Source organism: Thalassophryne amazonica, chromosome 7, assembly GCF_902500255.1.
Source record: "Thalassophryne amazonica chromosome 7, fThaAma1.1, whole genome shotgun sequence".
NCBI classification, from domain to species: domain Eukaryota; kingdom Metazoa; phylum Chordata; class Actinopteri; order Batrachoidiformes; family Batrachoididae; genus Thalassophryne; species Thalassophryne amazonica.
The window spans coordinates 90,395,634-90,421,477 of record NC_047109.1 but is presented as its reverse complement, the minus strand read 5'-3'; the positions used below and the strand labels follow the sequence as shown (position 1 = coordinate 90,421,477).

General features: G+C 43.7%; 1 protein-coding gene across 1 annotated transcript in view; it reads right to left on the bottom strand.

The window, feature by feature from the left end:
• LOC117514523 (dynein heavy chain 11, axonemal) overlaps positions 1 to 25,844 on the bottom strand; it is a 174,447-nt gene that overhangs the window by 49,954 nt on the left and 98,649 nt on the right. The window contains exons 56-57 of the mRNA XM_034175026.1: positions 21,228 to 21,461; positions 20,930 to 21,076 (exon numbers count right to left, since the gene is read on the bottom strand). Of these exons, the coding sequence (XP_034030917.1) occupies positions 20,930 to 21,076; positions 21,228 to 21,461 (381 nt within the window). The remainder of the gene's footprint in view (positions 1 to 20,929; positions 21,077 to 21,227; positions 21,462 to 25,844) is intronic.

Genomic DNA, 25,844 nt, shown 5'->3' with positions numbered 1-25,844 from the left:
AGTGCAAAAGAGGCCCGACTCAGGCAAAGACAACGATGTGTAGCCAAAGACATAGCGGCTTTAGAACAGAATATAACCGACTGGATGGACTGCCTGGAACCAGTCAGTCGCACTCGATCTGGAAGACAGTATGGAGCCCCCACAGAAGAAGAGGAGGACGAAGACCTCATATGCCCATTGGTGGTTAGAAATGGTCATCATGTGTATACCCCATGGAGCTGGACAGACATGGTGGGGCTGGCCAACAGACTGCCAGACATCACCCAAGGAGCTGGGAGATGGATAACTGCCTTAGAAGAAGGCACTGCAGGGGTAACCTTGTCTTTAGGTGACATAAAAGCCTTGCTAATGCATGTCATGGGAAAACATGACACTGAAGAATTGGCAGGAAAGGTTGGACTAACACAAATGATGGGCACTAATCAACATGATGAAGTCCCCTTTAATCGCTATAGAAACTCCATGTGGGAAGGACTGAGAAGAAAGTACCCTGAGGTCTTGGATCCCTCTAAATTGGATGATGAGGAGTGGACACCTGAAGAGTGCCCAAAGAAGTTCCTGCATCGATTCCAGAAGAGATGGGCGGAGGAAACAGGAAATGCATGGAACCATTCTCCAGCAACAGAAATCCTGTTTAAAATAACTGTAAAAAAGGCTCTACCAGATGAGGTTCAGAAAGCCCTAGATGGAGTCGTGGGACTATCAAAAATGAATTGGGCTTTATACTCTGAGCATATTTGTCACCATCTTGAAATCTACAAGAAAGAAAAACAAAAAGAAGAAGATGCAGCAAAATCCCTGACGAAAAAATTGGTGCAGATGCAGTTGGGAGAGCTAACCAAAGTCAAGAAAGAAAAAACAAAGACCCAGGCACCAATGATGACCCCTGTTCCTTCTGAGTCGGCAAGCCTAGCCCCTACGACAAACACTGCTGCCACCATACAGGCACCTGTGGTAACAGCCACACAGAGCCCCCAAGGAGCAGCAGGGAGCACTGCTGCAGGAGAAGTCTCGGCACCAGTGGAGCATCACTATCACTACCATAGCACTGGCACACCCGGAAATGGACCCACCTACAGTCATGGGTGGAGAGGAGAGTCACGGAACTTTCAAGGTCAAAGAGGAGGGTGGCGAAGAGGATCTCGCCAACCTTCATTTGGAAGCAGATTCCAAAACTCAGCTCCCAGGAACAGTCAAGCGGGACCGCCTATGGGACCAACACCCCCAATAGGGGATCAACCCTCTAATGAGTGTTGGAGCTGTGGACAACCTGGACATCGAATGAGAAATTGTCCGGCCCGACCTTGGGTTGGACCCTCTGCCTATTGGCAATAGGGAGGCCTAGAGAAGACAGAGGGGGAAACGGTGGCATTGGCTATTTCGATGATACCTAAGGAAGAGCCAACCGTCACTGTTAATATACAAAACAGAGATTTCCCTTTCATGGTGGATACAGGGGCAACATACTCTTGCATAGGGAAAATGGGCGCTCATCTCCCCCTCTCTGGGTCTGTAATTAAGACCATCGGCTTCTCTGGGAAGACTCAAATAATACCGTTTACACGCCCACTTCCTGTAACGATTGCAGGAAAAACAATTGAAGCACCCCTGTTATACTCACAAAATACACCTGTGAATTTGCTGGGAAGAGACATTTTATGTAAGCTACAAACCCAGATAGTGTGTACCCATCAAGGACTGCAAATACACTTTCCGACGAAGCACTCGCCAACATTATGGTGCTTATGGACATGGAAAACAAGGTCCGACCTGTGCAACCCATGGTATACTGGCTGAAGTTACAACCAGAAAATTCAAATCTTCAACTGGAATGGGAAAAATGGAAGCCCTGGGCAGAACAACACTATGAAGCAGTATGTACATCTAGTTTACCTTTACATGTCACCCTGATGTTCGATGCCAAACAAGAACAAACTGACTATGCATGCTGCTGGGATGCATTGATGAATCAACGGCTGTTTCACATAACCACCACAGAAATTTATTTAGGCCCCCAAGGGGCCGCAGCTTCTGTCAAGCTAACTTCAGCTGAACAACAATGGTATCAAGTGCCGAATGCCACACCTCATGTGACCCTTTTAGTCTCAGAAAAGTACGAATCCCATGACCTAGGTCCAATGGTAAAGACAGCCTCAGAAGTTGAAGAATGGCAAAACATGGAAAGTCCACAAGTACATCTGTCAAAAGACCAGCAGTTTGTACGAATTAATTTAAAAGTAAATGATGAGGCTATAGCTCAAAAGTGGAGCTCAATCCTAGACCAGAGGGACAGATGGTGTTATCGGCCCAACAAGAGAAATTGTTAGAGCAAATACCACCAGTGGTGTGGTCCAAAAGCAAAACGGATGTAGGACTAGTAAAAACAGCCTTACCAGTAAAAATAAAAGTAAAACCGGGAGCAAAACTGCCTCACCAAAGGCAGTATCCATTAAAACCTCAGGCTATTGAAGGCATAAAACCAGTAATTAAGGGACTAATGGCAGCTGGAGTTCTAATAAAAACTGCAAGCCCATGCAATACTCCTATCTATCCTATCCCTAAAAACAATACCAAAGAGTATCGGCTGGTACATGATCTGCATCCTATCAATGCAATAATAGAAATGGATGCACCTATAGTACCTGATCCGCATACTATACTATCAAGCATCCCTGCTGGAGCAAAATGGTACACAGTAATCGATCTGTGTTCAGCCTATTTCAGTGTGCCCGTGCACCCAGACTCACAACATTTGTTTGCATTCACATTTCTGGGACAACAGCTAACGTATACACGGCTACCTCAGGGACTGAACCTGTCCCCAGCCATCTTTAACAAAGTCCTGGCTGAAGATTTACAACACCTTGATATACCCAGTACATTGGTGCAATATATGGATGATCTCCTTATTGCATCAGAGACTCAAGAACAGTGTGAAAAAGATTCATTAATTGTATTGCATGCATTGGCAGATGGAGGTCATAAAGTAAGTAAGGACAAATTGCAGTTCTGCAAACAACAAGTAGAATACTTGGGAAGACCGTTGTGTGGGACCACGCGATGTATAGCCCCAAGCCAAGTGGAGGCTATAATCAAGGCTCCCAAACCCCAAACAGTGGGACAGATGCTTTCATTCCTTGGGATGGCAGGGTACAGTCGGCCGTGGATTTGTGATTATGCTATAAAAACTGCACCTTTGCGTGCCATGATTAGAGCAGTGGGGCAAACAAGCAATGCAGCTCTCCTCGTCTGGACAGATCAGGCAACGGGAGCTTTTGAGGCCCTAAAAACAGACATGCAATCTGCTCCCGCGTTAGGTAACCCAGATTATGGGAAACCTTTCCATTTGTATGTTACTGAAAAAGCTGGTTATGCTTGTGCTGTACTAATGCAGGAAACAAATGAAGGAAAACAACCATTGGCCTATTATAGTACAAAGCTTGACAACATTGAAACAGGATTGCCACCATGCTATCAGGGTCTAGCAGCAGCTGCCTTTGCATTTCAAAAAGCATCATCCATAATCATGGGACATGCAGTAACGTTGTACACGTCGCATCAGTTACATGCCCTGCTAACCAGTCAACGTTTTGTCTTAACACAAGCTAGACGCACTGGATATGAAGTTGTGTTGTCCGCTCCAGAAATAACAATACAACGTTGTCACACGGTGAATCCCGCCACCAAATTGACCACACCGTTAGATGGTACTCCACATAACTGTGTGGCAGAGACAGAGAAATTTTTGAGAGCCAGAGAACATTTGTATAATCACGCCATAGATGCAGATCTAACCCTGTTCGTGGATGGCTCATGCTTTCGGGATGCCGCGGGATTGCATGCGGGTATGGGGATTGTTAAACTAAACACGGATGGCGAGACCTTTGAATTACTGGAGTCCCAAGGAATTGATCAGCCTTGTTCAGCCCAACTGGCAGAAATCAAAGCCTTAACTATGGCTTGCCAGATAGCTAAAGATCAACGTGTTAATATCTACACAGGCTCAGCCTACGCTTATGGCGTATGTCATGTACATGCAAACATTTGGAAACAAAGGGGATTCCTGAGAGCAGATGGCACCCCTGTCACTCATGGAGAAGCGATTTCCCAACTGTTACAAGCTCTCCAATTACCGTCTGAGGTAGCCATCATTAAATGTGCAGGTCATCAAAAGAATAATAACATCATAGCTCAAGGTAACAACCTAGCAGATGACGCAGCGCGCAAAGGAGCACAAGGAGAAAATATGTTTCCCCTGCTAACCATCCAAGATTGTGCCCCACTGGTTTCACTTGACGCACTGATAGTGGCTCAAAGTAGGGCCAGTGGAGAAGAAAAACGAATGTGGGTTAAACGAGGCGCTATTGAGACACGCAGTCAGGGGCCAGCGGACAAGCTGTGGCGCAGTAGTCATGGACATTTTGTGTTACCCACCAATTTATTACGACATGCAATCATTTGGGCCCACGGACCCGATCATTGTTCGCGAGTCCAAATTATGAACAAACTAAAAGCTGTCTGGTGGTCACCATATATGGCAGCAACAGTGGACCGTTTGTTGAATGAGTGTGAGGTATGTGCACAGTACAATGTCCGGAAATCATTCACAGCCCCTTTAGCCCACATTCCGGTCCCTGATGGGCCATTCAGACATCTTATGATGGATTTCATAGACATGGGAGCTGAAAATTGAGTTAAACGAATGAGATATGTTTTGGTAGTGATATGCAGATTCAGCCGATGGATTGAGGCAGTAGCCTCTGCAAATCAAGACCATAAAACGGTAGCCAAATTCTTGTGCCGAGATGTCTTTCCAAGATTTGGCATTCCAGATACTATCTCATCTGACAACGGTAGGGCTTTTGTAGCCAAGGTTACACAAGAAACATTCAAACAATTGGGTATCAAACAGAAGTTTGGGTGTGTTTATCACCCTCAATCAAATGGGGCAGTGGAACGGGCTAATGGCATTTTAAAGAACAAACTAGCAAAAATCATAGCAGACAGCAATGGCAAACTAACCTGGCTGGATGCGCTGCCGCTTGCTTTATTGTCAATGCGCTCACAAACTAACCGACTAACCCATTTGACACCATTTGAAGCTCTTACAGGTCGGCCGATGCCTATTCCATACCTGAGAGGACCCTACGAAGGACCATCGCTGGAGCAGCTACAAGACGAATGGCATAATTATCTGAGACAGTTAACCCAAATACACAAAACTATCTTTTTGCAGGTCAAAGGTGCTACAGAAGACAGAGAAGCAGAGATTCCACTCGAAAATCAGAGCATCCAGCCTGGTGATCTGGTTTACGTCAAAGGTGTTCAAAAAGAAGTGGGACAGGCCCCGCCGAGAAGGTCCTTTCAAAGTTATTCTTGCCTCACGTACAGCAGTCAAAGTAGACGGTAAGGACACTTGGTTTCATTTAAACCACTGCTGTAGGGTTGGTGGCCCAGCGCCCCTGCGGCCTCGGCAAGCTCGTCTTGGCAGGGCCGCCGGGCCAAGGGGGGAAGCAGGAGAAGCCAGAGACCCTACAGCAGCACCGAGGGACGGCCACGCCTCCCTGCAGCCAGAAGAAGCACAGAGGGAAGGCCACGCCTCCCTGCAGCCAGGCGAACACTGGCCAAGGTGCTCACAGAGACTGATTGAACAAAGACGACGCACAGCTTCAGAGAGTAGTGGATCCCTGCCAGATAGAGCAGCGACAGACTCAGATGCAGACTCAGAAACAACTGGAGACGCAGGCCAACAGACAGACAGAAATACAGACCGACAGATAGACAGGCCACAGGAGACATCAGACTCGGACAGCAACTCAGTAGATTTACCGACAGAAGAACCGCAGGAAGTACAACCCAGACAAAGCACAGATACACCACACATCCCTAGTGACAGCTCATCTAGTGACGGCTCACTTAGTAGCACATCTAGTAGCACATGTCAACAGTCATCAGAGCAATGATTAAGGAATTATTCAAGGGATTGACAATACTACTGGTGGTCAGTATGGGAGAAAATAGACATCCAAAACATACAACGGACTGTGCCGTGGCCATGGCCGCAATAGCAGCTAAACAAGGCATTCTAAACACAGGAAAAACATATAATTTGGTATACATTAAATCAAAAGCCTACAAGAACATAGGAATACAGGGAAAGCTGGGGGATTACATATTAGGCGAAGCCATTAGCATCAAATGTGAAGAGGAGGGAACACTCAACATAGAGGTAATTTGTGATAAAAGAGGATGCAGGGAAACCAAGCAAGACGTAACCGTTACAGTACATGAAGCCACAAAATGGGTAAAAATCAAACCAAGGAAAAAGAGGACAATTAGAAGCCTAGAAACAAGCAGTCACTTAGGGAGATGGGATCCCAGTACAGACCTAGCCCGCACACAAGGGTTGAAGACCAATTTATTTTACCAATGGTTGAAATTTTCGGCTAGGCAGATCAGTGAAAAGCCTTGCATAGCCTGTCACCGGAAAGGTGTGATACCTCAGGCTAAACCCCTACCTGATATCAACAACTGTTATAGGAGTCCCCAACATAACTCAGACCAAGCAGAATGCTATACACAATGTGTTATGAAAATGGCAGTAGGTGATGAAAAATATGCTGCCGACAGTAAACTTTGTCCAGTGCCCCTAAGTACAGAAGGAACCATTCCACCTATGATTAAAATAGAGAAAGGGATGATACACCCATTCTGTATAGCTAAAGGCTTAGTAGCACAATACATAAGCGATTGGCAGGTAGGGACGACCCAGCCAAAACACCACATACAGTGTATGCAAAAGCAGCAAGAATACAAACCGGCCAAAACAGCATGGAACATTACCGTCTGTCACACCCTGCCAGCAGCAGGCATACAGTGTGAACAAATAGTACCGGCCACAGGGGGATCTGTAATTGGACTGAATCTCACCCATGCTTCATGGGTATCTACTCCAAATTTAGCTAAGGGAACGGTACCCTTAGCTGACATCTTTTGGATATGCGGACAAAAAAGGAAACTCCTGTCATCGCTGTCCCCGAATTGGAAAGGCCTTTGTGCTCCTGTGATGCTCACAGGAGCAATAACAGTAATTGAAATGCCAAATTCAATACAACCCATGCCACAGAAACTTCGTAAGAAAAGAGGAATAATGACGTTTAAAACAGACTACAACATCACAGTAAGAAACGGGATACCAGAAGGGATACCCCGACAGTTAGAAGCCATAGACAGTAGCAGAGTTAAAGCAGATGAAGATGCGGATAAATGGGGATGGGCATTGGCTCTGTTTGGGGTTACTCCAAAAATCCGTTCTAGGTTCCAGGAGGTGCAGTGGATTAATTACTTGTGGTATAATCAGCAAAGATACCTGAACTGGACATTGGCAGCAGTAGGAGCCTTAACCGAACAACTGCACGCCACCTCGCTAATGACAATGCAAAATAGATTAGCTATCGAGATGATGATGGCTGATGAACAAGGAGTTTGTATTATGATCAAAGCCACCGAATGTTGCACAGCTATTCCCATGCGTACAGGGGAAGACGGAAATTTGACAGAGCTCTTAATCACACTTGAAGAGATGCAACAGGAACTGTTAAGTAACTCCATAGGAGGGAGAAATGAAACTGACGATTCTGGATACATTGTAGGGAATGGAATGAATATTGGCCCACTGTTTTCACTGTTTGGGACTCTAAGGAGAGGGTGGATATCATGGAAAGACTGGTTATACCAGATAGGTGTAATCTTGGCACTAACAGGGGTGGCGGTCTTGCTGGTAATATGTTGTGGTATTCCCTTGATAAAATTTCTGGTCAATAAATTGCTTTCATCCACAGTAGGACAGCTCCCACTGTTAGCCATCCGAGCCCTAGAAGAAAGCACAAACGAAACAGACAGAGAACCAGAATATATGGAAATGGATGAAATACCAATTATCCTCCCCGACAGCCCCCAGCTCCTAATATTGTGGCGTACACCCCAGATAGGGAGGACTGGGACGGACCGTGCTTGGTGATATTGTAGACGAGGAAGAAGACATGCACGCACATTTACATTCACACACATGCACCCACAAAAATGAGGGATAGGATAGACAATATCTGAAAGAATGACATGGAGCTGTAATAATGAACGTATATGTATATTACTAGGACACAGGAGTATGGCTGAGAGACCAGACTCCCCTGATCAGGGACCTATGCCTGATCTGCCTCTATCAAGTCTGATTGGACTCTCAGAACTGTTTGGAGAAGAGGATATACAGGAGGGATGGTCGAGACATGATTGGTCGCCACAGCCGCCATCCATCCAGCAGCTAAACCAGTTGGCAACAGAAGGATCTTCATCGTTCCAGCACCTGGCGATGACGGCTTCACAGAATCTGCCTGCAGCAAGAGTCGGCCCGAGGACTCCACCATCACCTGAAAGACCCTTTGGACTCAGGAACAGCCATGGAGACAGTCACATGTGCCAGTGGCAACGATACCCTCCAGGGGAAGCAGCCAAGGTCGGCCATATGCAGCAACTGCCCGAGTGCATCCTAGACCCAATTCACTGCTAGGACCTGTCCCCAGCTTTCCACCCCCAAGGCAGGAGAGATGTTCTGATCAGCCCAGTACCTCTGGAGGAGGATCAGCAGGGGTAGACCTTAGCCGAACTCACCCACCAGGACAGAGGGGAGCTTTGTACAGGCTGCTAAATGCCCAGAGTGTCCCACCCACTTGCCTGTGCGACATCAACAATACTCCCCCCACACACGAAATGCCTTCCCCCTTGTACTTCCTGTCCCCTGGACTGCACAACCTTAATCTGGTCATGGTCACCCCACAGGACATGGCAATCTTGGTTCGAGAGCTTCGTCTTCCACAAGAGTCTGTTCCAAAAACCTTGGAGCAGCTCCTGCCCCTCACAAATCACATTCCCCATGAGCTATTTGAGGAAATCATGCCACAACTAAGTCAGACAGCTGCATACCTGTTCAGGATACACCGTGACAATGCCAACATCTCTTGTGCTCAGGAGGGCCTCCATACTCAACTGTGTGGTCTTCAGTCTAGTATGGACATGCTAGCATGCATGATGGAGCATATGGAAAGGGAACAGCTAGGGCTGGCCACCACCACCCTGAATGTGGGCAAGAATTCTCTGGGGGCCCTGTACAACCTGGCCAAGCAGCACAAGGAGCTGGAAAGATCCATCAGAGAACTGCACGACTGTCTGAAAGCCAGAATTCCTGATCCTCCCCCCACTACCCCTGAAAGGCCAACCTCCCCATGTTCCCCAACTTCTCCCAAAACTTCAGATGCTGAGTAAATGCTGAGGAGCGCGGACTGACGTAATGGCACTGAACACGGACTATGATCTTGGTTCTTGAGTTTGAATTGCGGACTGGTTTCAGAAATCTGAGTGTAAATAAAACAAAGAAGGATATATGTTAGTAACGAAGGTTGGGTAAATGTCTGTCCTTACCATCATCTGCGTAACACAGATAAAGCTAAATGCATACACATAGATATCACATTGCAAAGTTATAAAAAGGGGACCCTTACACGGCGTGTTTGTAGATTTAGTAGTAAAGATGCACCATAGGGACCCCTTTTTTCTTAAATTATAGCATGCCTCAAGAGACATGCATTGCCTAAATTTGGTGTCTGGCCAAAACGGGCATTAGAAAACAAGCTGAAAAAGAAGAAAAACAAAGTGGAGAATGTTGAGAAATGCCTATAATGAAAACCATTATACGATTGACTAAGGCAAATGACTTAAGGACGGACATGAAGGGAAACCATTTATTGTGTTTATCATTTAACTAGACATAGCTGCGCTAACCTTAGAATAGTTACTTGATTGGTTGACTAAATAGTGGTAACGTAGGGGTTATTTGATGCATTTAAATAATAAATGTGTGACGCTTTAACAAAATAATATGTAGAACCAAGTATAATGGGTTGGAGCCTCTGGTTGAGTGAGTCAATAGATGCCAGAAGATGATTGGTTGCACTGATGTCAATGTGAAGCCTTTACTTTGCCATGATTAAGAGGTTGATGTAACTTGTTTTATGTGGCCATTTTAAGTGCCTTGAATTACACCAAAACTCAATGTTTGAATGTCACCTTGTGTTGATATAATCCAGCTAATTGCTCACCTTGTGCCTTAGTATGTAGGTTCACCTGCACTGCAATATATTTACCGTGTGAAGTATCACTGATATTCATATCCGCACCAGAGTTATCAGTAAGTCGAGTGCTGTGTTTTTTTTTATTGCAATGCACAAATGAGGATGTCTTGTCAGTAAACAACCCAAGAGTATAGTTGATGTAATGGGACTCTTTCGAGTCCCAGAGGAGGGACTGTAGAAGAATTTTTAGGTCCATATTTGAACTGTGATGAACTATCAAGTGTCCTGATCCGAACTGTATGTCCTCTGGTTGAACTAGCAGGTGTTCAACCCCAAAAAAAGGGCTCTATTAGTCATTTAGTCTGTCAGGGGCTTTCCAAGGCCTTTTAGGTGCTTTCCCGCAGGCCGCGTGCAGGGGCCTCAGGCCAGCTGCACGTGTGGCTGAGGCCACGTGCGGAGGGGGCCTCAGGCCAGCTGCACCTGTGGCTGAAGGTCTTTTAAAAAAATCAGTTGTAAATCCTTCATGTTTTAATGGGAGCGTTTGTCACATTGAAATAATGGCCTAACACCTGCTTAGGGTTCACTAGAGGACGCTTCCAATAGAAAACCATGTCTTGGGAATGAAATAAATAAAAAAGTCGAAGGAGGAGCGATGCCCGCGGGTCTCCAATAAATAGATGAGCGCGGTTGTCATATTCAGTCTCTCTAGAGGACTCAGTTTGTCTAAGCTTTGTGTCGAAGGCTTAAATAAACTTAAAAACTCTGTGCATTTTATCTTGCTTAAGGCTGAATTATTCTAAAGTGTTGTGTCATTTTCTAGCATATCACTTGTAATTAGTTTGTGTTATCTAAAAGACGACATCCTGAGAAGACTAAAGACGAGCCGCGACATAACTAATGAAAATAACTCAGACAGAACAATCAGAGAGAAAGAGTCTAACCAAATACCGGCATCACTGAAAGCAGCCAAAGATAACGATACGTCTTTGGGATGGTTATGAGTAATTTTTTCTCTAATAGTTAAAATTTTGTTAGCAAAGAAAGTCATGAAGTCATTACTAGTTAAAGTTAATGGAATGCTCAGCTCAATAGAGCTCTGACTCTTTGTCAGCCTGGCTACAGTGCTGAAAAGAAACCTGGGGTTGTTCTTATTTTCTTCAATTAGTGATGAGTAGAAAGATGTCCTAGCTTTACGGAGGGCTTTTTTATAGAGCAACAGACTCTTTTTCCAGGCTAAGTGAAGATCTTCTAAATTAGTGAGACGCCATTTCCTCTCCAACTTACGGGTTATCTGCTTTAAGCTACGAGTTTGTGAGTTATACCACGGAGTCAGGCACTTCTGATTTAAAGCTCTCTTTTTTAGAGGAGCTACAGCATCCAAAGTTGTCTTCAATGAGGATGTAAAACTATTGACGAGATACTCTATCTCACTTACAGAGTTTAGGTAGCTACTCTGCACTGTGTTGGTATATGGCATTAGAGAACATAAAGAAGGAATCATATCCTTAAACCTAGTTACAGCGCTTTCTGAAAGACTTCTAGTGTAATGAAACTTATTCCCCACTGCTGGGTAGTCCATCAGAGTAAATGTAAATGTTATTAAGAAATGATCAGACAGAAGGGAGTTTTCAGGGAATACTGTTAAGTCTTCTATTTCCATACCATAAGTCAGAACAAGATCTAAGATATGATTAAAGTGGTGGGTGGACTCATTTACTTTTTGAGCAAAGCCAATTGAGTCTAATAATAGATTAAATGCAGTGTTGAGGCTGTCATTCTCAGCATCTGTGTGGATGTTAAAATCGCCCACTATAATTATCTTATCTGAGCTAAGCACTAAGTCAGACAAAAGGTCTGAAAATTCACAGAGAAACTCACAGTAACGACCAGGTGGACGATAGATAATAACAAATAAAACTGGTTTTTGGGACTTCCAATTTGGATGGACAAGACTAAGAGTCAAGCTTTCAAATGAATTAAAGCTCTGTCTGGGTTTTTGATTAATTAATAAGCTGGAATGGAAGATTGCTGCTAATCCTCCGCCACGGCCCGTGCTACGAGCATTCTGACAGTTAGTGTGACTCGGGGGTGTTGACTCATTTAAACTAACATATTCATCCTGCTGTAACCAGGTTTCTCTAAGGCAGAATAAATCAATATGTTGATCAATTATTATATCATTTACCAACAGGGACTTAGAAGAGAGAGACCTAATGTTTAATAGACCACATTTAACTGTTTTAGTCTGTGGTGCAGTTGAAGGTGCTATATTATTTTTTCTTTTTGAATTTTTATGCTTAAATAGGTTTTTGCTGTTATTGGTGGTCTGGGAGCAGGCACCGTCTCTACGGGGATGGGGTAATGAGGGGATGGCAGGGGGAGAGAAGCTGCAGAGAGGTGTGTAAGACTACAACTCTGCTTCCTGGTCCCAACCCTGGATAGTCACGGTTTGGAGGATTTAAGAAAATTGGCCAGATTTCTAGAAATGAGAGCTGCTCCATCCAAAGTGGGATGGATGCCGTCTCTCCTAACAAGACCAGGTTTTCCCCAGAAGCTTTGCCAATTATCTATGAAGCCCACCTCATTTTTTGGACACCACTCAGACAGCCAGCAATTCAAGGAGAACATGCGGCTAAACATGTCACTCCCGGTCTGATTGGGGAGGGGTCCAGAGAAAACTACAGAGTCCGACATTGTTTTTGCAAAGTTACACACCGATTTAATGTTAATTTTAGTGACCTCCGATTGGCGTAACCGGGTGTCATTACTGCCGACGTGAATTACAATCTTACCAAATTTACGCTTAGCCTTAGCCAGCAGTTTCAAATTTCCTTCAATGTCGCCTGCTCTGGCCCCCGGAAGACAATTGACTATGGTTGCTGGTGTTGCTAACTTCACATTTCGCAAAACAGAGTCGCCAATAACCAGAGTTTGATCCTCGGCGGGTGTGTCGTCGAGTGGGGAAAAACGGTTAGAGATGTGAACGGGTTGGCGGTGTACACAGGGCTTCTGTTTAGGGCTACGCTTCCTCCTCACAGTCACCCAGTCAGCCTGCTTTCCCGGCTGCTCGGGATCTGCCAGGGGGTAACTAACGGCGGCTAAGCTACCTTGGTCCGCACCGACTACAGGGGCCTGGCTAGCTGTAGAATTTTCCACGGTGCGGAGCCGAGTCTCCAATTCGCCCAGCCTGGCCTCCAAAGCTACGAATAAGCTACACTTATTACAAGTACTGTTACTGCTAAAGGAGGCCGAGGAATAACTAAACATTTCACACCCAGAGCAGAAAAGTGCGGGAGAGACAGGAGAAGCCACCATGCTAAATCGGCTAAGAGCTAGTAGCTACGCTAAGCTAGCGGATTCCTAAAAACACGCAAAGTGAATAAGGTGTAAATAATTTAGAGGTGATTCAGCAGAAGGAGTGCTTTAGTTAAGGCACGTAAAGATTACACTGGGAAACAAATCGTAATCTAGATAACTAGATCAATCTAACTGCGCAGATTAAACAGCTAACAGATACAGAAAAACACCGCTGTGCTCCGGAACAGGAAGTGATACAATACCGCAGTGAGAGCCAACCACCAGTAGAGGCAAGCCAATGATTCTTACTTTTACTTTGTGCAGTCAACTTCATTTAATTTGTTAATACACATCCATTCCTGAATTTAAGGCTTGCAACATATTCCAAAAAAGATGAGACACTGAAGCATTTACCACTTCGTAATGTTGATATTCATTCTCACAACACTTCAAAAATGTTTTAGTATTGATACCAAGCAACAAAGTGTTTCAGGTGTTACTTGACCCCATTCTTCCTGCAAACACGTCTTATGGCCCTTTCACACATAGTGCGAAGTTTGCACAGTGTTTGGATGAAACAGCGTGAAACATCGTGCCGACAGGCAGGCGTGCACAAACCCGGTGTGAGAGTTTGTGCACGCGCCAGTGTCTTTCGGGCAGGAACACACAGTGCCAGCTGTGGCACATCGCGCCGCTTATGTGGAGGAAACATAAAAAGCCAGCAGGTACTTGTGAGACCACATCGCACCGCTTATGTAGAATATTAAAAAATAAAAATAAAACCAGCCGTACCTGTGGGACCACATTGCCCCGTGTATGTGGCACGTATGCGTATGTCCAAAAGTTCTGACTGCCAGTCACAGACTTTACCACTGAGCTACAGAGCTGTTCTTTGAAAGCTGCGGGAATCTGCCTCATATCAGGAGGGACATGGAAGTATTGCAAAAAAAATTAAAATCACACACCATATAAAAACACCACATTTATCAAGCAGGCAATACAAATATGATCCGTCTGTCCTCTGGAAATGACCCATGGTCAAAGAAATACAGTCATGAAATGACATGAATGAGAAGCAGTTCACTTGTCTCATTCATGTCCACATCTGCTGGTGTGTCTCCAACTGGCACATGAAAGATTTAGTCTTTCGTGGATACATTTTTGTGGCAAATCATAACTACATCACGGGTTTCAAATGACATCACAAATTCATTTTTTTTACCTCATTACTAGACCTAACTTGCTCCCATTACCACGTTTTTGGAATGTGTTGTAGGCTTGAGATGTATGAATGGATGTATATTAACAAATGACATGAAGTTTAAGAATCACTATGGTTTTTATATATATATATATATATATATATATATATATATATATATATATATATATATATATATATATATACACAGTGGTGGGCAGAGATAACCAAAAAATTAACTTCGATAACAGGTAATCAGATAACTGAAAAGTTAGCTTTTATAAAGCTAAACCGATAAACCACCCAAAAATGTATTGGAAGTTACAGATAACCAATAACCGCGAAATTCCAGCATTGTCTCCGGTACGCTTGCAACTACTAACAAGCTGAGTTTGAGTTTTAACACCACGATCGCTTCTGGAAGCATCAAAGGCAACCAAAACAATGAGTCAGCACATCTGTCTTTGAGCGTCCTACCCCCTGCTGGAAGCTTCTGTTTACTACATAGTTTCCAGCACGGAAGCACCTGAGAGGAGCCACGAAGCTCCTCTCAGCTCACGTTAATGGTCTAAAAAGGTGCATGTCCACTGTGCGAGACATAATCTAAAAAAAAAAAAAAATCCAGAAATCACAATGTATGATTTTTTAATAATTTATTTGTATGTTACTGCTGCAAATAAGTATTTGAACCCCTACCAACCAGCAAGAATTCTGGCTCACACAGACCTGTTAATTTTTCTTTAAGAAACCCTCTTATTCTGCACTCTACCTGCAAGCAGCTTGGTAGAAGACAACAACTGTTCTGATTATTTATTAGAAAGTGGAAGAAACACAAGATGACTGTCAATCTCCCTCGGTCTGGGATTCCATGCAAGATCTCACTTTGTGGAGTAAGGATGATTCCGAGAAAGCTCAGAACTACACAGGAGGACCTGGTCAATGACCTGAAGAGAGCTGGGGACCACAGTCACAAAGATTACATTAGTAACACATGATGCTGTCATGGTTTAAAATTCTGCAGGTCAGCAAGGTCCCCCTGCTCAAGCCAGCACATGTCCAGGCTCGTTTGAAGTTCACCAGTGACCATCTGGATGATCTAGAGGAGGCATGGGAGAAGGTCATGTGGTCAGATGAGACCAAAATAGAGCTTTTTGGACTCAACTCCACTTACCATGTTTAGAGGATGAGAACAACCCCAAGAAAACCATCCCAACTGTGAAGCATGGGGGTGGAAACATCATACTCTGGGGGTGCTCTTCTGCAAAGGGGACAGTACGACTGCACCGTATTGAAGGGAGGATGGATGGGGTCATGTATTGCGAGATTTTGGCAAACAACCTCCTTCCCTCAGTAAGAGCATTGAAGATGGGTCATGGCTGGGTCTTCCAGCATGACAATGACCTCAAACACACAGCCAGGGCAACTAAGGAGGGGCTCTGTAAGAAGCATTTCAAGGTCCTGGAGTGGCCTGGCCAGTCTCCAGACCTGAACTCAATAGAAATTTTTTGGAGGGAGCTGAAACTCCAAGCCTGAAACATTTGGAGAAGATCTATATGGAGGAGTGGACCAAAATCCCTGCTGCAGTGTGTGCAAACCTGATGAAAAACTACAGGAAAAGTTTGACCTCTGTAATTGCAAACAAAGGCTACTGTACCAAATATTAACATTGATTTTCACAGGTGTTGAAATACTTATTTGCAGCAGTAACATACAAATAAATTATTAAAAAAATCATACATTTTGATTTCCAGATTTTTATTTTTTTTTTAGATTATGTCTCTCACAGTGGACATGCACCTAAGATGAAAATTTCAGAGCCCTCCATGATTTCTAAGTGGGAGAACTTGCAAAATCATGAGGTGTTCAAATACTTATTCCCTCACTGTATATATGTACGTCTTGTAGTGCATGGTAAAATGTACTGCTCTATAAAGATTGGAAAGCCAAAAAGTATATACGGTAAGCACTATAGAGCTCCGAAGTGATGATGTCACAGCCCCTTGACAGCCACTTAGCTGGTTCTATACACAGTTAATCGGGAAAAACTGAATGCCTTCAAAATAACCTTGTTAGCCTCCTCCATTTTTGCTGAGCCAAAATCCCTACAGCAAGGGGAAAACCACTACAAATGTGATAATGTGGAAAGCTGTAAGAAATTGTACAAGCTAACATGAAAGAACAAAGATACAATGTTGTGGCAAGTGTTGCTGTTCCATATTTTGTTACTCTGCAGGCACAGAGGTCCTCTCTGTGCTGTTTTGAGTTAGTGAAAGATAAAAGCCAAGACAGACACAACTAGTAGTGTGTGAATGTTGTTGCCATTGGTCTGTATCTGAGTGCGTAGTATATTCTCATGATATGTTCCCTATATATCATACTGTGGAAATTGTGACGGATGACGGATGAGCAACAATTTCCCGTTTCGACAATGCAACAGTGTTTCACACAATTCACAGACTTTTTATAACAGCTCGGCCCCGACCCTTAAACTCAGAGGAGTCCTGACAGGAAAAGCACCACAGTGGCCAAGACAGCTTCCCTCCCCAGAACTCATCATAACAAAAAGAATAAATGGTATGGAGGGGGCAGGTGAATAATCCAGCCACAGCAACTCCTCCACAAGGGAGCGCCAGAGGCACCGTGGCATAAGGGAACCATAGGCCTCCTGTGTGGGGGTCTGGGCCGAGTAGGGGGCAGCCAGACAGGCAAGCGGACAGGCAAGCTTCATGGGTCTGTCCAGATCCAGGTGGGCTGGCTTGATGCAGTCCACTGAAATGTGCTCAGCTTTACCGCCTATGTTGACCACAAAGTTTTTGTCCCCTGTTTTCAATACGCGAAACAGGCCATCATAGGGAGCCTGCAGCGGTCCCCTGTGAGCATCATGGCAAATAAAGCTATAGTACATTGACTGCAGACGTGATGGAGTGTAGGAAGATGGAAGGCTATGCTGTGAAGTCCACCCAGATGTGAAAAGCCTAATCTTGTCCATCTGTTAAGCTGGCCTGCAGAGAGGCTTTCATAGAGCGATGAAAGCGCTCACACAGTCCATTAGCCTGGGGGCGATACGCCGTGGCCCGGTGGAGCTTCATATCCAGGCTGTCTGTGATTACATTCTAGAGCTTGGACGTAAACTGTGAGCCCCTGTTGGAAGAGAGGTCAGATGGAGTGTCGAATCGGGCGACCCAGGTGCCGATGAATGCCCGGGCCATCTCAGCCATTGTTGCAGCCATCTGGCCACCGGCTGGTCCTATCCATCATTGTAGGTAGGTGTGTAAAACCCGGGGAGGGGGTAGGGGGCCCATGAGGTCCAAATTAACGTGATTGAACCTCCATTCAGGTACAGGGAAGTAAGCCAGGGGAGCTCTGGAGTGGTGGTGAACTTGTAGCACTGACACTCACCACAAGAATCCACCCAGTGTCTAACGTCCTTCTTGAGCCCGTGCCAGAGGAATGTGGCAAGCAGTTACCAGTCAAAAGTGCTATACTTGTGCTCACTGGGACATAACTGCCAGCTAAAGGAAGTGAGCAGTTGCCAGGCACCGTTCACCCACTGCTCGTGCACTGCTCCCACAGCATGGTCCCTTGCATCCGTGGTGATGGCTATGGGACCGCCAGCGATGGGGGAGCCAGCATTATTGTGGCAGCTAAGGCAGCTTTGGCATCCATGAATGCTATGTCCCTCTCAGCGGACCAATCCATCAGGTGCTTGGGCGCTTTCACCTTTAGAGCCTCGTACATGAGACGCATAACCGCGACGACCTTGGGAATGAAGCGGTGGTAGATGTTCACTATTCCCAAAAACTCCTGCAGGGCCCATATCGTGGCCAGCCAGGGAAACAGGGAGTGGCACAACCCCATCCTTGGTGACTCTGTGTCCCAGGTAGTCAGTGGTGGTCAAACCAAACTGGCACTTAGCTGGATTGATGATCAGCCAATGCAGGCTGAGGCATTCAAACAGTATCCGCAGGTGGGAAAAATGTTCCATTTAGGAGGAAGTGGCCACAAGGATGTCATCCAGGTATACAAACAGGAAGGGCAGGTCATGTAGCATAGAGTCCATGAAGCGCTGGAAGGACTGGGCTGCATTCTTAAGGCCAAATAGCATTCTCAGGAGCTCAAACAGTCCAAAAGGGGTGATCACCGCTGTTTTGGGGATGTGCAGCGGGTGGACAGATATTTGGTGGTATCCACAGATAAGATCCACCTTTGAGAAAATGGCTGTACCCACTATATGCAGTGAAATATCCTGGATGTGGGGTACTGGATAGCAATCTGGTTCGTGGCATCATTAAGTTGGCGGTAATCACTGCAAGGGCGTCACCCACTGCCGGGCTTGGGAACCATGTGAAGGGGTGAAGCCCATGGGCTGCTGGACTGCTGAGGCGTTCCATGTTGCTGAACTCAGCTTTGGCAATGACGAGCTTGGCCGGGTCGAGACACCTTGCCCGGGAGTACACAGGCAGGCCTGTGGTGGCAAAATGGCAATCTAGTCTGTGCTTGATGGCAGAGAATGAAAAGGTCAGCTGTGTGAGTGCAGGAAATTTGCAGAACAGGCGGTAAAACATGTCAGCCTGTTCTGCAAAAACCCAGTCTCACAGCATGTCGTGATTCAGCAGCACAAAATATACATTAATCTATTGGTTCATGATATTGTCCCGAAAAGCGCCTCATTTTCGTCACGGCAGCACGAATTCATTCTAATACATTCCGTGATGGCTGCACAAAATTAAAAGTAATGCGGGGGGGCGGGGTGGTTATGGTTAGGTTTGGGGGAAGGAGTAGGGTTAGGTTATGGTTAAGGTTAGGGTTGGGGGTTGTAGTAGGAGTAGGGTTAGTAATAGTGAGTTAAAAAAAAAACCCCTCACAAAAATTTGACTCATTTCATGACGGGAGCACGAAAAAAAGTAAGACTGTGACAGCAGGCTAGACAGTCTGATGGAGTCCATGCCACTGAGGGTGCAGCCGTATGAACAAAAGGTGGTGCCGTCAATCAAGCACTGGTTTTTGACATCCACCTGTAGTCCATAAGAGCACGGAAAATCCATGCCCAGGAGAGGGACAGTGACATTAGCTGTGATGAAGTCCCAGCTAAATCTCGTGCCCAAAACACAAATCCACATGTCAAGTGCCATACGTGTGTATGGCCTGCCATCTGCCAGTATGACTGGTCTGGAAGCGGGCAGAATGATCCTCTGTACACTGGTGTCACACAGGAACTGATTGGATGAACAGTAGCCTGTCGGTACGACCAACGCTCATGGCCACTACTGAGCGCCGGCTCTGGTGTTTCCCTTTCCATTGAAAGCACAGGGTGGGTGGCAACGCTTGGCTCTGCGTCCAAATTTACCATGATAGAAACATAAGCCGGGTTCAGGATCTCCCACAGTGCAAACTGCGCCTCCGTTTGGGAGAACCAAGCTGAAGCTGACGACTCCCGAAACTCGGAGAGCTTCAAAGCCACAGCGTTCACCGTCATGCTCGTGTTGGAATGTCCTTCAAAAATGTTCAAAAGACAGACATCAGGGTCATCAGTGTGGAAATTGTGACAGATGATAAAAGGAGCAACAATTTCGAATATGTAATGGCATGTCACTTTATTTCTCCATTTGCACGTAATTCACAGACTTTTTATAACAGTTCGGCCCCGCCCCTTAACCTCACAGGAGTCCTGACAGGAAAAGCACCACAAGGCGAGACAGCTTGTCATATGCATAGCAGGAATAAACACTGCTCATTGCTCACGCAGGGGCCAATACAGGAAACATCAATATGCTCACCTCAACATATTACCACATGCAGAACAGGGGACACACTCTAACCACAAGTGGCGACACTTTGGTATGCGCTTCATGCATCTAGGCGTGTTACTACATCCCAAACAGGGAACACACTCAGTATGGTGAATTATGTCCATTGCGTATTGAATGTCCACTAAAATACTAAATGTGAAGCACGATATTTCCTTCACATACCAATGAATTTTTTTAAGTGGAAGCCCGGTGTAGGAAGCATTGTGAATAGTGGTGGCGTTTGCAAAGGCTGTGGGAATTAACTAAGTTGATAATCTACCGCCAAACTGATTACTGACAGATTACATATGATATAGTATATATAGATAACTCATCTCATTTGTTCAATCAATCACAATTGTACATGATGATAAAAAAAGTCTGACATTACCATCAGGTTGGTCTTTAAAAGACAAAAAAATGGCCCTTTTGAAAAGATAGTGTTGAATCAGCTCGACCATTGTCATGGATACATGATGTCACACTGCACAGCTCTATTCAGTAATGGGAGATGTCACCTTTCGCGCCTCCTCGTCTGCAGCCTCTCGTTTGCGGCTGACCTTATCAGTCTGCAGACCAATCTTTGCAATTAAAACTTCAATATTCTGGTTTTTCATGGTCAGCTCTGCTTCTTGTGATGCCAAATTGGCTTTCAAGTCTTCAACCTAAAACACAGGAACAATAACCATTAATGAGGTGCGATGTCAGGGAAAACCCCACATTTTAAAAATGAAATATTTACGGCAAATCTTCTGGTCTCAATCTCAGACCTGAAACCTATGCTGGCCCAGTACTGCACATACTGGAGACATTTACCTGAGCAGCAGTGGTCTGGAGTTTCTGAAGGCCACTATAAAGCCGGTTCATGTTGTGCTGAAGCTGAGTGCTGCTCTTCTCCAGAAGGTTCTTGTATAGGGTGATTTGCTGGAGAAAGCTCTTGGGGGTGGTGTAATTGTACCTCTTCTCATTGCGCTGGTATTTTTCACTTGCTTGGTTGACACTGGTGTGAACGTAGGCCATGAAAAGACTGATGGATTCCTGGACGGCAGGCTGTAAAATAAACAGATTGGGGAGGGAGAGGGGGAGAATCGAGAGAGCTGGACAGAGTAGAATTTAACATCTTCAACCTGATGCGTACTGAAATATTATCTTCATAAATTCTGAATTCATCTACAAGTTTAGCCATCTTACTTGGCTGGCCCTGACTTACTCAATCTGAAATTTAGGTGCAGCTAGCAGGAATGATTAGGCTTTGAAACCTCTGTGAAAATAATGTGTTTACAGCACTGACATGCAGCCTGTAAAACATGCACGCTGTTTACATTATCTCCGATGTCCTCCAACTTTCTAAACACTGAGCGGCGCCTGTTGTACTTCATTCTGGCTCAGTATTCATCATACGCTGCTCAGTGACACACAGCCACCATTAATCATAGAGTTAACAATCAATTAAAGCAAAAACAAATGAGTGGCGAATACAAGGATCAAACATGACCATAATTCACAAAAAGCCATTGTTAATAATCATGGAGCCAGTAAGGGGGGAAAATCATTATTAATTAAGATCTGACATAATGCTTTTTGACAAAGCATGCTATGTTTGGTTGAGCTGCAAACGAAGTTCCCATTGATTGGCCTTGTGTAGCAAACTATTATTGGGTTGTACACTTCCAACTTAAAATAAATGATAATTTAATTTCTTGTTTCCCTGCATCTTTAAGAAGACAAACAATCTAAAAAATGGTGCCTCATATTGATAACTGCAGACAAAATCCTTCAGATAGTGTTTGATTTTAACTTTTATTTTAACTGTTATTTTCATTTTTATCCTCAGTGTTGTAAATACATGCACTTTTTGAATCATATGTATATACGTATATATATATGACTGTATGTGAATATATTCACATACAGGTAAAGCAATAACAACCACAAATATTACATACTGAATTGATAGAAAATAGATTTATCAAGAATACAAAATACATATTAGTACAGAATGACATATTGTCTGCGGGGTGTTTGCTGTGATGTAGAATAATATCACAACAGCAGAACACAGTGATCACTTTGTTTATGATACAAAGAGTTCAGTCTGTTCGTAGGTGAGGTGAGGCACAGTGTGTGACTTTGCAATGAAATGATGATTCACAAAAGTTGTGCACAATATGATCTGATCAGTTTTGTTTCACACAAAAACCCCAGACCAGTTTGTGTAGCAGGAGGACAAGGCCACAAACTCTATTACAACTAATTACTAATTACGTATAACAGAGTTAAGTGGATGCATTTAGGGGAAAAGTGCAATATGAAGGAATTTTTCAAACACCTTTTTCTAATAATATTTGTAACACTGCTGCCTCACAGCAAGAAGGTCATGGGATCAATTCCCACCTGTGGCCTTTCTGTGTGGAGTTTGCATGTTCTCCCAGTGTTTGTGTTTACCTCAGGGTGCTCCAGCTTCCTCTCACATCCAGTGACATGCAGGTTGAATCGGATACTTTAACTTGTCCGTAGGTGCGCGTGCGGTTGTGAATGCGTTTGTTTGTCTATATGTGGCCCCAGGGTTGGGAGGGTTACTTTAAAAATGTATTCCGATACAGTTACTAGTTACCTGTTGAAAAATGTAGTCAGTAACGTAATCCAAGTACCATAATATTAAAGTAATGTAATTTGATTACTTTTAATTACTTCTGGATTACTCCAATATCAAATATGCTAATACAGACAAAAGAAACTAAATATAAATAGTCTTGACTACATAGTACAGTTTATTAAGCAAAAATAAAACTGTTTCTTCTACATGGCATGCTCTGTTTTACTTCACATTATGGATTAAGAGCACCACAATATTGTTTTAAACACACCCAGTGTTCACCTGCTAAATTTTCAACAAAAAATGCCAAACAAATTAAGGATAATGAAAACTCAGGCAGTGTGTGGATGAATTTGTAATTAAAAGTGGCTTGCAGAACAATATACAAAACAAAGAAAAAGTCTACTACTTGTTCAGTAAACATAAAATTATCTTACTTTAGTCTTTCACATGGCATTCGCACCATGTTTAACATATCAGTCCACTTATTGAACTTTCAAAATAAGAACAAAAGTATAATGAAAACCATTAAGTAAATACTGTCAGTAAGGAGGCGTGGTCGCCATTTTAATTCCGGGCAAGTTAGTGATTTGCGCGCATAGAAGTTCAAGAAACAAGTGGAATATGCCGGAAAGCTGCGCATGTTGGCAAAGCCACAAACGGAGGAACAAGGGAGACAATATTTCCTTCCATAAGTAAGTGGTTTTGGTTATTCTTGTCACTTTGTCCAAACAGCTGTATGTCTCCTGCTGTACATGTGTCGCCTGATGACACAGACCATTAACTCTTCATTTATGTCTAGTCAGTGGTGGGTACAGATAACCAAAAAATTAACTTCGATAACAGATAATCAGATAACTGAAAAGTTATCTTCGATAAAGATAAAACAATAAACCACCCAAAAATATATCGGAAGTTACAGATAACCGATAAATTCCAATATTACGTCTGACACATTTACAGCTAGTAGTAGAACAAATTTAATAGCTTACAATAATATTAAAAATAAAAACAGACCCCAACAATGAGACCACACTTTTCTTTCTACATTCTGCCCCTGCTGGAAGCTCTTATTTACTACAGAGCTCCCAACACAGAGGCACTCCAAGAGCAGCCATAAAACCAACTCTCTATCAATTATGACACTCCGGTCAGGCGCAGGTCTTGAAAAATAAAGTCATGCTGACTTATGGTTTTGATTATAAATAACATTAATACCGATAGAATAACTCCATTAATGTCAATTATGTCATTTGTACAAAGTTAAAATATAACATATATCTTTTAATGTTGAGTAATGCACTAATTCTGAGGTTTTGTAACAAACAGACAGATCGCAAAGGATTCTGGGTAAAAGTGCCTCTTTTTGGAGCGAGGCGGAGGGGAAGGCGAAGGGCTACAAATCCATCCGTTTGGAGGGGTAGGAGGAGCTTACTGCTGTCTCTGAAAAAACAAACATGGCGCCGAAAGAGCCGCACAAATGAAGCGGCTTTCATTACAAATTACGCTGTTTAGAAAGTTATAACTTGCCAAAAACTTTCAGTTGTCTATGACAGCAGCGTGTCTGCTGCTGGATGCATGTTGCGTATGTTGTCGTTCTGAAGAATATCATAATGTCGCTCGTGCACTGCGTTATAATGCACATACACACGAATGCTACGATAAGACACTTTTATATCTCACAACGGAGAAAATCATGATAAAGTGTAAGCACGTTAATTTGTATGTTCATAAATCTTTGGATAATATCAATCCCTGCTGTTGGATTTCAAGGTCTGTAACGTGTATTTTGTAAACAAACGGAGCCCTGAACACACTCATCTAATAAGCTTTCAGGCAGAAAATGAAAAGTTTCATCAATGGGAATAAGCTGGAAAATATATACACACACATGTATATGTGTAACACATAACCTGACGTCCTAATAGACTGATATTATTTGTCAAGGAAATTTCTAAAGGAAATAAGGCTGGATGCAAAAAATGGGAGAATTTGAAAAAGAAATAAGGTTGTAATTCCATTAAAAAAGTGAAACTTGTATAATGTATACATTCACTGTACACAAAAAAAGCCATTTGCAAAGCCAAAAAGTTGATTTGACAATCATCTGACATAACCGGGGTCAAAATAAATAGAACACTGCTATCTACTGGTTCCCACACGCTTAGTGAACACTACTGACCAGTAGATGGCAGTAGAGGCCTTGAAAACAAAATTCCAGATACAGTAATCCCTGTCTGCTACATTTAAAATGCGTGGAATTTAACAAACGCAAATAAAACCAACATCTATAAACGCAGAGAATATATTCGAGAGAGTTTTAGGCACTAGAGTTTAATGCTGTTGTCTGTGGAGCCTGAACAGAGTGTCTGAAATGCATTTGTCCTGTCGTGATGTATTACATCATCCTACCCAAAATGCATTTCGGGTCACAGGATGTGCTCACAAAACCTTAAAAATTAGCACATTACTTTAAAACTAAAACATATATCTGATATTTTCACTTAATAAAACTCAGACATGACAGTAATTTTAAATAACTTGTCCAAAATTTGTTTGGTTAGTTAAAAACGTATGCCTCTGGATGACTTAGGTGATATTGGCAGCCTTTTGGTATGGTGTTAAAGGAAATGTTTTTTTTTTCTTTTGGGGCTGTTTCTCTTTTGTCTGCACATGATTGAGATGCTTTTTTTTATACAAGCGGCTCTTTTCTATTTGCAAAGGTTATGGCTGTGTGTCTGTTACAAAACTTTTAACAGGTGAGTGCTAAACTAATTTTAAAAATGCTTGTCGCTGTTCAGTTTCGTTTATCGGTTTAAAAGTTATCAGACAAAGAT